Raw genomic sequence first — 14120 nt, forward strand, 5'->3', positions numbered from 1 at the left:
TATTCTTTACATTCCCTCAGGTCTCACAATTTCACAATAAAAGTCCCAATTTAAGAGATATTTTACATATCCACCTCCTCCTTTCACATTTCTCAGCCGATTTAAACCATTAAATCTTGTAACTATTAATCTTACCCAGTATTTGTAGGGAATTATTCATCCCATTCTCAAATCATTTTCACAATAAAATTCCCTAATTATGAGGTAAATTACACATTTACCTTCTACCACATTTTCTGACCAATTAAAACCATTCCAACTTCGTGTCTCACATTTTAATTTCCAACAATTCAATTAATTCCACATTGCAGTCTACAGTGAGCCCTTCACCATTCACTCACAGTTTCACAGAAATAAAGTATTATTAACAGTAAGGTATTGAAAGTTTAAAAAGTGAGTGTCTGTCAAGTGTTTTTGGCTACAGATCTTGGTATTTATTTACTGTTTCCCAGCGCTGGCGAGGTTACGAAGACTCCTTGAAATCCTTTTGCAGTCGGCATGGCTACGATGGGTTGACACTTCTCTTGGCAGTAGAAGGTTCAGTTTGTCCTCCTCGCTTGCAGGTGGTGGTATACTCCAACAACGTGGCACTCCTCAACCAGGTGAATCTGAAAGACAACTGTGATACATACACTGGAAACTTCCACTTTGCTGAAAGCTTTACTTAGTGTGCCACTCAGGTTTTAGTTTAGGTTGTAAAGGGGTTTTATGCATTTTTAACAGTTCCCAGATTTTTCAATATCATATTTTTGACCTGCTTTAGCCAAAAAAAATTCAAGAATCAAGAATTAGAGCACATGTTTGAGTTATTCCACAGTTTTTAAATAACTTTTGGTGCAACACAAAGCAAAAAGATTGAATAGAGCTGCGGCTTGTTACTCGTAAAACTAAGTTGGGCCACATGTAAATAAAAGGACCACAATATTTCTCCTTTAAAAAACACACTGTTCTGTCTTTATGATTTGAAAAAACAAATATGAGAGCAAATCAAATATTCCAAATGGGTGGCTGTCTTTGCAGATCTGCTGTCAGCTTGAGGAGACCTCCACCTTGTCTCTGTCCAGCCAACCGGAAACCTTGGCATGTCTGCAGGTTTACCACGTCCAACTAAATGCTTTCTCACCTTCGGGTGCGTCGTTACTGATGCTGGAGGACGAGGTCCAAGGCCTCCTCAAAGAGTTTGTTGATCGGCGGAGCTCTGTGTTAGCTTGTCACCCCAGCAGCAGGACATCCTCTACCGAGGGTGTGGCAGGCAGTGTAGAATTCTCCCAGGGCTCATCTGGTATCAATGACATGGATGCCTCGGACACAGAGAGAGCTAACAGAGGTGATGGTGATGTGGAAGCAACAGAGAGGTGGGTAAAAAGGCCAAGTACTCAAAGATTCAACTTTTTCAGCGCATCCAACCTTCAATTTTCATGTTTCCGTAGGGGTGCACAAGAAGGAGAGGATGATCCTGGAGGAGTCAGAGCAAGTGTAGAGCTGGTGAGCCCCGACAGTGGTATGAACACCATCCGCAGCAGCCGCTCCTCTAAGGAGAGCTCAGTGTTCCTCAGTGATGAAAGCCCGGTCGGTGAGATTTTGGGGGCAGCGGCAGGTCCTGGGGGCCTCCTGTTGAGGAACCCTTCTCCTCTTGGTTTGTTGTCCCTTACACCTCCTCTGCCGCCTGAGAGGAGGTGGCATCAGCGTTCCAACAAAAAGAGAAAGGACCACTTAGATCAGTTTCATTCCGATCCACTTCATCCACATCACGTCCTCCAGTATTCTGACGGAAAAGCAGATGATGATGGGCAAACGCCGGAAAGCTCCAGCCTGTCGGAGTATGAAGAACTAAACATAGTGGATTTATCTGATCCTGGTTCTTTGGACAGTTTGGAAAGTAGGGAGACTTCTCGTGATGTGGAATGTCAGATTGTAGAGATGATTGAGACAGTGGTTCCTCCCACCCCGGTCAACAGCTTGGCTGGCAATCACCTGTCCGGCAGTGGTGGTGCCAGGTTTTTCCCTGAAGACGTGGCAGAGAGGATCAGTGGCCTACAGCACAAGGAGAGGATCTCGTCTTCTTTGTCTGAAACGTGGGATGAGCTTGGTTTCGACACCCCTTCCTCCAATGATGCCTTGAACAGAGCCAAAGAATCAGAGAGCCCTCAAAATCTGGAGGAAGCAAACGGCAAAGATCCTGATGATAGGAAACCGACTTGGGAAGGGAGGTCACAGAGGGACTGGAGCCTGGAACCACAGCTTAGCCTAATCATTGAACAGACAGAATCCTGTGAAAAGTGGAAACCGGATTCCGTGCATAGTGATAAGTGGAACCCGGTTACCGTGACTGATCTGCAGATGACACCGCCAGAAGAGGAAGTAGAAAATAACACTTGTGTGTTTAGAGTCAAAGAAACAGCATGTCCATTTCAGAAGAAGAAAATGATGCTCAACACGTTAACGCCAGACACATCAAAAGAGGACAATGACGAATCACGGGGGAGTAAAGCAGGTAGACCAATGCAGTCAATGGATTTCTGGACCTATTTGGAACAGAAGGGCTTTCTGAAATCAGATAGCAGAACCACCACTTCTTACCCAGAATCACTTGAGATGTGGAATACAACGATCAGGGATGACAGTTTTTCTCCTCTCACGACCCCCAACAATTTGTCTGAAGACTCTGAGACCTTCGCTGGGGCGGCTCCCAACATGGGAGGGAGTACTTCTGTGGAAAGTCCGCAGGGATTCTCTTATGGGGGCATGGAAATGTGGAACACGACCATACAAGAAGACAGCTCTTCATCTGCAAGTCCAGAAGGACACGCAAATGGAAAGGACCATAGTCACCCTGGCTTAGTGGATGGAAGAGAAACTCTTGCAATGAAACAGCAGGGAAAAGAGGCAGAAACAGTAGAACAGGACAAAGAGGTCAGATCGACTAGTCAAAAGCAGAATGTCCAAATAGTCATAGAAGGGGAAGAAGGGAGAATATCAGACATAGAAGACTATGAACCAGCTGGGAATCCTCCTGTTCCTCACATGGTCCTCTCCACCTCAGACTATGATAACATAGGAGATTGCAGTTTGAGCATTTCATCCTCCCCTGAGATTCACTGGGGTCCTGTTGTAGATCTGATACAACTTGAAGAACAGTCCAGCCCTTTCATCGCTGTGATCAAACCTGTAGAGGACCAGATAGAATCAGATGGAATCTCTTCACAAAACATATTTCTTTTTGAGGGACAGAGTGGGTTAAATTCAACTGAGAACAAAGACTCTGTTGAGCTTTGTTCACCATTTGTTCTGTTTGACAACTCTCAGACATTTTCAGAGGATACCCAGTCAGATTTGGTAGAAGGTTATGGACATCAAATCCAGAGTGAGGATTCTTTATCACAAAGCCCAGGTAGTTTGACTAGTTTTTTGTCCAGTAAACCAGAAAATTCTGGACCATCATCACCATCAAGCAAGATAACACTTGTTAATAGCCAAAGCCAAGAGGGTTACACAAGAGAGACAAAGTTGCTCAGCCCCAGCCCTGGTGTTGACGGAGATACACTCAAATTGAGCCCAGGCAGTCGAGACGAGCTCAGGTCCAATTCTGATGGGGATTCGTCATCTTGCCTTGAAATGGACTATATCATTGTTCCAGGAACAGTAAAGGCAACTGATAGTGATCCCAAAGACACCACGGGGCAATCAGAAGGATTAAGGAAGCCCATGGAAACATTTAACATGCTTTCCTATGCCGTTTCAGTACTGAAATCTCAGAATCAGACAACCACAGAGCAAAGCAGACAGATTCAAAATGATCACTCAACTAGGGAGGACGACAATCGCATCAGGGTCGACAGAGAAACTTTTCTGCAGTCAGAGTCAAGGCCAACATCTGCAAGTGAAACCCAATTAGAAGAAGGCCACTACGAAGATAAAACCACCGTCAGTGGCCGAAACCTGTCACCCTCATTAAGGCATCCATCAGATCACTTCCTCAGAACCAGAGAGGAGGTTTATGTCCATTCCCAAATCTCCATGGATGACTCAGGTTCAGACAGTGGCCACTCACCGGTCAATTTTACTGAGTCCCATCCAGTCTTGGGAGTTGAGTTACCGAGACGAGACACATCGCGATCATCATCCAACAGCTCTGTCGGCTCTCACACCAGCTCCTTGGTTAGCACCCTCACAAGCGAATCGGACGTCCCCAGAAACAAGGCCCTTGGATTACCCTTTTCCGGAGATTTGATGGAGGAGGAGAACAATGAGGAAGAGCAGGAGGAAAAACTGACAACGGTCCAAAGTTCTCACGATCTGTTGAGTTTCACAGAGGAGTTGGTTGAAAGTTGTCCACTTCCACCAAACAGCTGTTATGATGATCAAAATGGAAGGACTAATGATCGCTCAGTTGGACATGATGTCAGAGATTGGTGGCCCTCTCACCAAAGCCGTTCTCTGAATTTAGGGTAAGTATCGCACATCCATTCTCAAATACTTTTCCCTTTCAGGATTGTGAGTGAGCTAGAGCCTATTGCAAAGGACTCTTTGTGTTAGACAGGGTGCATCCTGGAATGATCACCAGATGCATATTTTTTTAAATTGTGAGAGGAAGTCACAGTACTCCTTGATGGAGAAAGTTGAAAACCGACATTCAACCCAGAACTTTGACCACGAAGCAGCTGCACTCTCAACAGTGGTCGCCATGGTTTTATTTTCACTATCGACCCAGGTTTTGTTATAGTTTTTTTAAATAGTGGCCCCTCCAAAATTAAATTCTACCCAGTGCAATGTTTCACAATAGTTTTACATTTAAATTGTATTGTACCCTTGGGGAATAATAGCAAATTACTACTTACCTTCTTTTTGTATGTCTGGACTACCCAATGTAAATCTAAAAGGCGAATTTTGATCCCAGCTTTTCAGTCGTTTTTCACATTACTAAGACAGTTTTGTGCTGTTTGAATGTTAGGAAATTGTTTTTTAGGTGTATGTAATCAATCAGTGACCTGGGTCTCTCAGTGTGTGTTTATAAATGAGTTTACACCTCATTGAATATGCATTTCCTGCCTTGCTGCAGCTGGAGTCCCACCGCAGCAAATGCAAACAACTTCACTTGCTCCCTGATGAGGTGCCTGTGCAGTCTTTTCTCTCGTCGTGTGTTGGGAATTTAAAATGTTTTGACTTTTTTAGAAACTTAGCAGGAGCATTAGTTATTCTTTGAAATGGAGCAACACAAAATATTGGTGTGCAATTGTATCATACTTAAACCCGCAAAAAATGTTTTAAGAACTGATGTACGAAAAATGTACTGGAAGGTTGTGATTTGGGTTTTAAGCAGCAATTTTAGGGTCGTGTTGGCCATTTCCAGGTGTCCTTCAAAGAGTGATTCATCCTTGAAATTTTCTCCGATTGCTACCAAATTGGAACCACGTTTACTTGACGGAAGGGTGATGGTTAATTGTGAAAAAGGTTGTTGAATTTTTTTTCCCACTGTGTATTAGGTGACTGTGATAGTGAAGTTTGGCTTCTCTGTCTCGTTTTCCAGATGCCAAAATATGACATCACAACTGTTACCCCATCGGACCAGTCATTCCACTACACAACAGTGGACAACAGCTCAGGGTCCACCACAAAGTGGTTACAATTACCACCTCATTGACCAAAGGACAGAAAACCTGGAAGGCTGTGAGTCTGCAAAGAATGCCTCAAACATCTATGCCGAGTTTTCAACTCAAGACCCACCTGTGGAATTCGTAGCTGAGCAAAAGTGTGACTTCAAACCTTGTCATAGCGAACACAAACACCCCGAACATCAGAACCGTGTCCAGTATGTGCCTGAGGGATACGCCCACTTCCTCATGTCCAGGTCAGTGCTCCTGCGCACAGTTAGCTGAGATGGGCTACAGAACGTCCGCAACCCTAATGAAGATAAGCAGTGAAGAAAATATATACACATACGGCGATCTCGTTTAAAGTGTTTCCGGTGTACTCTGGCGTGATCCTACAAATCCGCCGTATGACTTTTTGAGGAGTACAAAGGACTTTATAGTGCAACTAACTTGGACACCTATGAGCCCAAATTTCTGAAATTGGGGCAATAAAAAAATAAACTCAATAAAACACACTCAGAAAAAAAAATTAACTTCAGCAATTGCAAAGCAGACACCTGATGGGTTTTATTGTGGTCTCTAAACCAATCACGTGCAGTTTTGTCATGAATACACAAAAAATACTTTATCTCAGCCGGTCGTTTGATTATCGTTTTGTCCTTTTACTTTTTGCGGTATCTGTTTGTGCATGTGGTTACAGTGTTAGCGGTGGTCATTAATGTCATCGATTGTGTTCGCCTTGGAACAGGCGAGACCACTGCGAAGACAACTCGGCAGCGGGAATGACTATGACAGCTATGAAGATGATGAGGAGGACCTCCAGTGAGGAAGCTGGGGATACAGAGAACAGGGAAGGTAAAAATAAACAAAAACAACAACAACAAAAGATCATTGTGTAAGTTAGTTACATAATTGTACAGGACTACATCTGTGTGCTCCTCCTTGAACCATCACCTTATTGTGGTGGAGGATTTTATTTGTCCCAATTATCCTAGAAGCTCAGTTGTCTGGGGCTTCATGTCCCTGGTGGGGTTACCCATGGCAGGCAGATCCTCGGTGAAACCTATGACGGATAAAATAATTGGGTGTGGGTTTCTCTTGCCTGGACGTGGAATGTCACCTCTCTGGCAGGGAAGGAGCCAACCTGGTGTGCGTGGGAGAAGTTCTGGCTCGATATAGTCGGGCTCACCTGCACACAGGGCTTGGGCTCTGGTACCCATCTACTTGAGAGGAGTTGGACTCTTTTCCACTTTGGGGTTGCCCATGGTGAGAGGCGCCGAGCAGGTGTGGGTATACTTATTGCTCCCTGGCTTGGTACCTGTTTGTTGGGGTTCACCCCAGTGGATGAGTGGGTCACCTCCCTCTGCCTTCAGGTATAGGGGGATGTCCCATCCATCCATCCATCCATCCATCCATCCATCCATCCATCCATCCATCCATCCATCCATCCCTTTTCTTAGCTGCTTATCCTCACAAGAGTCACGGGGAGTGCTGGTGCCTATCCCAGCTGTCAACGGGCAGGAGGCAGGGTATACCCTAAACTGGTTGCCAGCCAATCGCAAGGCACATAGAGACATACAGCTGCACTCACAATCACTCTTAGGGCCAATTTATAGTGTGTCCAATTAACGTTGCATGTTTTTGTGATGTGGGAGGAAACCGGAGTGCCCGGAGGAAACCCATGCAGGCACAGGAAGAACATGCAAATTCCACACAGGCGGGGCCGGGATCAAACCCAGGTCCTCAGAACTGTGAGGCCAACGCTTTACCATCTGATCCCGACCCTTGTAATATATTACAATAAAGAATTGCAACGAGACACTACAAACCGGCGATGATTTCTTTGTTTGCGCACATAATACGTCACATAGGTCATGTGACGCGCCAAAATGGTGGCGCCCATGAAAATTCGCAATTGCCGATAAAAATGTTCTCAAAACACCATTAAATGATATTGGATTAACCTCAGATTTTCAAGGAACAGTACATATGACATGACCTATCGGATACCTTGTTAATCCAAACGACCGGACCTCCCCTTTAAAAAGTTGGCTGAGCGGTGGTATAGATTTTATGGTAATCACAAACCTTGAAACAACTGCTACTTTAACGCACACAGAGCAGCAACACATACAAACAGTGCAAATAACAATACTCGGACAAATATTCTTTCTGCTCTGAGGGAACATCAGCAATTACAGGAGGATGTCTGCTTCTTCTTGCTTTCAATGAGGCTGCAACTCTACCTTGTAGACCTGACTCCTGCCCTACATATTTGCAGCACAATGATGTACTTCAGTGAAGGTGCTCGAGTAGAAATTCAGAATTGCCTGTATATTGTAAAAACCCATAAAAAACTACCACCTTAATATCAACAATATAATTTGGTTTGAATGATGAACAGATGCTTTGGGTAGAAAATCATGTGCTGTAGCGAGAACGGTCCGCAGTCCACAATATCAATAAACGGTCTGGATACCCATTTCTTCTACTTTGTGGCAGACCCTTCCTCCTCTGCCGATGTGTCGGGGGGGTCCAGTCCGAGGCGTAAGCTTGTGGTGCCGCCTATGAGCGTGCCACCAGACCGCAGCGAAGGCTCCCCGGTCTCAGAGCATGCCCTGGACACGGACGAAGAGGAGGCGGCTCTGGACACCGGAGACGACCTGGACGTTGACATCGAGGAGCTAGACACGTCTGAGGAGGAGTGTGACAACTCCGCCCCTGCGGCTGGGGGCCAGGTCAGGCACGAGGATAGTCAGCTATGGAGGAGCGTGGTGATTGGCGAGCAGGAGCATCGCATCGACATGAAGTCAATTGAGGCGTACAAGAGGGTCATCTCTCATGGAGGTAAAAAACTGATGCATACTTGAAACCTTTTCACAGCTCCCTTGTGTAACACCGCGTTTTACATGTCAGGTTATTATGCCGAGCAGAACGCCATCATCGTGTTTGCAGCCTGCTTTCTGCCTGACAGCGACTGTGATAGTTACAACTATGTAATGGAAAACCTCTTCTTGTGAGTGAAACTGCACTGACTACTAGTAGTATTATAATACTCTGCTGTTTTAATTTAAGAGTTTTACAAGCCCCGGGGTCAATGAGAGTAAGGAGAGCCACTGTCGCTGGTAATTTTCTTTTGCTTTTGCTTTTATTGCTTGCAGAGCAATAAAAATACAAATAGAAAACAACAACACTTCTGTCTTATCAGACAACTGGACTCCAGCTCCGGTTGTCATTCACTAGGCCACACTTGTAAAGGCACACATTCAACAGACCAATATTACTGTATGTTTACAGTAGTTACATTTATATATACCCAGTTATGACTTTACATTCTCTTTAATTGTGTTGTGTTACATTTTTGTTTGCCATGATGGATGAGTGGTTAGCACATTCAACTCAGAGTTCTGAGGTTAGGGGTTTGAATCTGGGGTCTGGCCTTAATTCGTGGAGTTTACACCTTTCATGTATTTTTGCAAAGTTGTGCTGATCAACACAAAATTGGGAAGATATGTCTATCATAACGGGACACACCAAAATGCATTAAGGAACCATGCTTGGAAAAAAAACAAATTTTGTTTTGAAGATGTCATTTTGAGCAAACTCTGACTTAGGAATTCACCCAAATGAACTCTCCCAGGTAAACTACAAAGCTGGGTGATGCTAAATTGCCAACTTTTTTTCCATGGGTATAATGGCATTAAAGTTCGATAATAATTTAAAGATCCTCATATTGTGAGTCCTCTGTCAAAAAGTGGGTGGAAGGGACTGTTCTTCATTTCTTGCAGCCTTAATGATCAATTTTATGATTTGCGTATTGTGTAGGTATGTTATTAGCACCTTGGAGTTAATGGTGGCAGAGGACTACATGATTGTCTACCTGAACGGTGCCACGCCACGCCGCAGGATGCCGGGATTTACGTGGATGAAGAAGTGCTACCAGATGATTGACAGGAGGTGACCGTCCATTTTTTACAGATTGGACAAGCTGTACCTACTGATGACACTTCCCTGAACTACATTGTGAGCAATGACACTATCAGGAGCATCAGAGATGGCCTGACTTTTCCACAGTTATCCCCAGCAATGGGATTCATGCTTGCCTTCCCAGCAGGATAGCTGTGATTGGCTCGTGTAATGTCCACAGGTTAGAGATTGCAGTCTGGGTTAAGGTTTTGTAGCCAGGGTTTCAAATCATAGTTTCAAGCCAGGGTTCCTTCCCACCTTGTCTCCTTTCCTTCGTTGCTTTAATTTGGCCCCTATGCCCTTCAGATGTTCGTCCTTTCCTTCTATCCTCCCCGATCTCTATCGTCCCTCCTTAGTTCCTTCCTTATTTCCTTCCACCATCATCCTAACAGTGAGACTCATGGGTTGCCATGGTATCAGAATAGCTACGACTGGCCTATGTAATGTCAGCCTGCCATTGTTAAGGTGTTCCTTTGAGATCCAAATGTTACCTACTGTATTCAGCTTTAAAGTTTTTGACTGCTCTCAATGGTGACATTCACTTCATTCAGGCTAAAGAAGAACCTGAAGATGTTTATCATCGTCCATCCCTCCTGGTTCATCAGAACACTGCTGGGCATCACCAGACCTTTCATAAGGTTAATTGCATTTTTCCACACAGTTAATCCTGAAGCTCTGATGGGAAGAAACCAAATACAAATCTTGTGCTACTTTATTTAAGTAGGTCTTGCAGGTATCTGTCCTTTACTTACTTTACTTTATTGTTCTGACCACTTTTTGCTTTTACTCCTTGGATTTGAAAGCAGATGTCTGTACTTTCTACTAGTTTGTAATAATAGGTTGTTCTTTTTTTTTCAACATCCTTGGATAACAACGCCACGTAAAAAGAATGTAATTGAGAGAGAGAAAATCAATTGTTGCTGTGATCTTGATTGATTTAAATCCTCTACACATATCAGAATACAAAAACAAGCATCTGTACTTCCACTTAAATACAGAGCATGAGTACTTTTGCCACCTCTGGTTAATAGAAATGAGGTCATTTACAGTTATATGTGTTTGTAAAACATTGTGTTTTGTGTTCAGCTCCAAGTTCAGCAGTAAAATCAAGTACGTGAGCAGCCTGCAGGAGTTGGGACAGATAATCCCAATGGAGTACGTCCACATTCCGCCCAGCATTGTCAAGTAAGTTTTTATAAATACTGTAACAGTTGTGGGCCATGTATTTGACACCCGGGTCTTCAGTTGGGATTCACCCGGCTGAATCCACCTCTTAATATCCCCGCAATCATGTCACAGTCATAGGAACCATCAATACTGTACAAAAACACACTATAACAGCACACAACTGCCTCGTGTATGATCCATGTCAATAGCTATAGTTGGTTAATAAATACCAAAAACATTTCAATAAAACATACAATACACTAGGTGTGAAAATGATTGGAGAATAATCTAATTTCAAATTTCTTTTTCTCAATAAGGCTGTTGAGTGGCACGGTGAACGACTGGTTAGCACGTTCAGATCACAGTTATGAGGACTCTGGTTTAAATCCAGCCTCATCTGTGTGGAGTTTGCATGTTCTTCCCGTGCCTGCGTGAGATTTCTCTGGGCACTACAGTTTCTTCCCAGATTCCAAAAACATGCACGGTCGGTTAGTTGAAGACTAGCTTGGCCATAGATACGATAGTGAGTGTGAATGGTTGTTTCGCTGTGTGCCCTGCGATTGGCTGGCAACCAGTTCAAGGTTTACCCTGCCACTCGCCCAGAATCAGCTTGGATATGCTCCAGCATGGCCCCAACCCTAGTTAAGATAAGCGGTACTGAAAATATTGCTATTAAATTATACGATTATTTTTTCAAGGTCCTCTTCTATGGTGCGGGCAAAACCTTAATCTATTTAGAATATAAACATTATTAGGTAAACTGCCATTGGCTGGCGACCTCTCACACCCGAAAATAGCTGGGATAGGCTCCAGCACCATCGCGACCCTTGTGAGGATAAGCGGAAGGAAAGATGAATGAAGGAATAAATATGAGATAAAGACAAATGAAGCACAAATTAATTTCATGTACTTCAGTAAGATTTGTAAATTTACAAACACTGACTTTCTCACCTCGCCTCTGTGGAGATTGCATGTTCTCCGCTTGCCTCCGTGGGTTTTCTCTGAGCACGCCAGTTTCCTCCCACATCCCAAAACCATGCAACATTAATTGGACACTCTAAATTGCCCCTAGGTGTGATTGTGAGTGCGGCTGTTTGTCTCGATGTGCCCTGCGATTGGTTGACAACCAGTTCAGGTTGTCCTGCCCGCCGACAGCTGGGATGGGCTCCAGCATTCCTGCGACCCTCGTGAGGATAAGTGGCTAAGAAAATGGATGGATGAATGAGTTTCACAACTTTGTGTGCTGAGCTTGTCAATGTTCCATTGTAAAGTATGCCCAGTAGAGGGCGGCATCCACTCTTGCATCTATGAGAACCAAAGGGACTCTACTGTACTCAGGATCATTTGATGCAGTCGGTCTCAAACTCGTGAACTTTTCTACGGTCCAGTTGATACATTTGTGTCTTAAATCTCTTTGCCTGCTCTGCACATTTGATTGCATGTGTGTCTGCCATAATTGGTGTTTTTTGTCCCTCTTGAACATATCCCATGCATTTTTGCAGACAAACTATAAAGGTATGTGGTATTTGCTCAATGCCCTAAGATGTTACCAGATGCTCCTAAAGCCCTGTCTAAATAGGAAACTACTGTAGTACAGTGACAAGGAAGTACATTATGTTGAAGTACTGAGGTGCAACCTTCTTTGTTGGAGAGAAGCTGAGTTTAGCCTGGGTTGTGATTCTTCATTTCATGGGCATCCACAGGGTAATGATGTACAGTAAAACGAGTTTTTTAAGATATTAAGGTATTTTAAATCATGTTTATAGAATAAACTCTTAAGATAGGTAATTACAGTGTTACCCATGTTATCTAGTGATTCACCTTTTTTTTTAAAGCGATCGTTTTACCATGGGTTTTACATCAAATTTTTACATTAAACGTTGGGAGAAGAGTAAAACATCAATAAGATAGCACACTCATGGAGGAGCTGCTGTTAGCCACAGCCCATGCCCAAACACTGAAACGCAGACCTCACCATGCCCCACCTCATAAGGGCACATGTCTATAAATGGACACTACCATATGTACTCTATTTTCGATTAAATGTTATTCTTGGAAATTTGTATCTATGTTAAAACACATCTATGATGTGCTCCAAAGTTAAAAATATCTGCTAGTCCAAGTTATTATTGTCGTAGAATACCCAAGCAAAAAATTGCCTTGACAGTAACAATAAGTAATAGTCTTCATATTATGAGCCAAACTCAACATTAAGTTCCAATCATTACAATTTGTGGCTTTATTTCCCTTCATTGTGTTACTGTCAGGCAGGCGTAGCATCTGGCACACTTTGGAATGTTGTGATAGTCAAACATATTGATGGTGTCAGGATGCCTGTCAGTTAATGTTAATAATTAAACAGTTTTGCCATTCTTCTTCATTGTCAAGAGTTTATTTCTATAATATCCCGCCACATTTTCTGCTTTTGGGGCTTTCCCAGCCCAGGAACCTTTTCAGGAACTTTCCGAGCTAGCCTGCATCCTAACTGAAAAAGACTTCTTAGGTTCCCCCTGTTTTATCTGTTTCTTCTTAGCAAGTAGGGCCTTCCAGGATTTATTTGTGGGGGTGAGCTTTTCTCAAGAAAGTTCTCTGGTTGACAGACCACTGTAGGCAAATCCTTTTCCATTCACAGAGCCACCATTATGTGGTGTTACTGGTAAAGCAAGATTTTCAAACACCGATCAATTGTGGCATTGGCGGACCTCTTGGCGGCACGGATCTGCAGTCACCCCGGCGGCAAGGTCCACCGCTGCAACTGTTACGCTCTGGAGCAGAGGTCCGAGTCCAAGCAGGCATGGGCGTTTTCCGTTTACTGAATATTATCCAGGCAAAGAATTTGCAGGGGCGGCACAGTGGAATAACTGGTTAGAACGTTTGCCTCACAGTTCTGAGGACGAGTGTTCAATCCCGGCCCTGCCTGTGTGGAATTTGCATGTTCTCACGTGCCTGTGTGGGTCTCCTCCTACATCCCAAAAACATGCAACATTAATTCGACACTCTAAATTGCCCATAGGTGTGATTTTGAGTGCGACTGTTGGTCTCCACGTGCCCTGTGATTGGCTGGCAACCAGTTCAGGATGTACCCCGCTTCCTGCCCGTTGACTGCTGGGATAGGCTCTAGCACTCCCCGCGACCCTCGGGAGAATAAGCGTTAAAAGAAAATGGATGGATGGATGTTCATCCTCTCATTTCGAGCCCTGTGAATGAAAAAGTAAACACCTACAGAGGTATCTCTACCAATCAACGTTCTTTAGCTCAACCACCCCTGGAAAGAGTTCCTGGCAGTTCTGCAAAGACCCTAGCCACTCTTCCCCACCCCTCATTAATCTCTCTTCTTTGCCCTCTTTGCCACACACCAGGCTGGACACAGATTTAAAGGATGCCTCAGGAAAGTAA

General features: G+C 44.0%; 1 protein-coding gene across 1 annotated transcript in view; it reads left to right on the plus strand.

The window, feature by feature from the left end:
• The window catches only part of LOC133498840 (uncharacterized), a 38357-nt gene that overhangs the window by 23272 nt on the left and 965 nt on the right, over positions 1–14120 (plus strand). The window contains exons 7-18 of the mRNA XM_061816031.1: positions 453–602; positions 1021–1355; positions 1431–4448; positions 5528–5667; positions 5740–5848; positions 6340–6446; positions 8094–8438; positions 8508–8607; positions 9417–9548; positions 10109–10195; positions 10644–10742; positions 14084–14116. Of these exons, the coding sequence (XP_061672015.1) occupies positions 453–602; positions 1021–1355; positions 1431–4448; positions 5528–5667; positions 5740–5848; positions 6340–6446; positions 8094–8438; positions 8508–8607; positions 9417–9548; positions 10109–10195; positions 10644–10742; positions 14084–14116 (4655 nt within the window). The remainder of the gene's footprint in view (positions 1–452; positions 603–1020; positions 1356–1430; positions 4449–5527; positions 5668–5739; positions 5849–6339; positions 6447–8093; positions 8439–8507; positions 8608–9416; positions 9549–10108; positions 10196–10643; positions 10743–14083; positions 14117–14120) is intronic.

The sequence above is a fragment of the Syngnathoides biaculeatus genome, chromosome 4, assembly GCF_019802595.1.
Source record: "Syngnathoides biaculeatus isolate LvHL_M chromosome 4, ASM1980259v1, whole genome shotgun sequence".
Taxonomy (NCBI): Eukaryota; Metazoa; Chordata; class Actinopteri; order Syngnathiformes; family Syngnathidae; genus Syngnathoides; species Syngnathoides biaculeatus.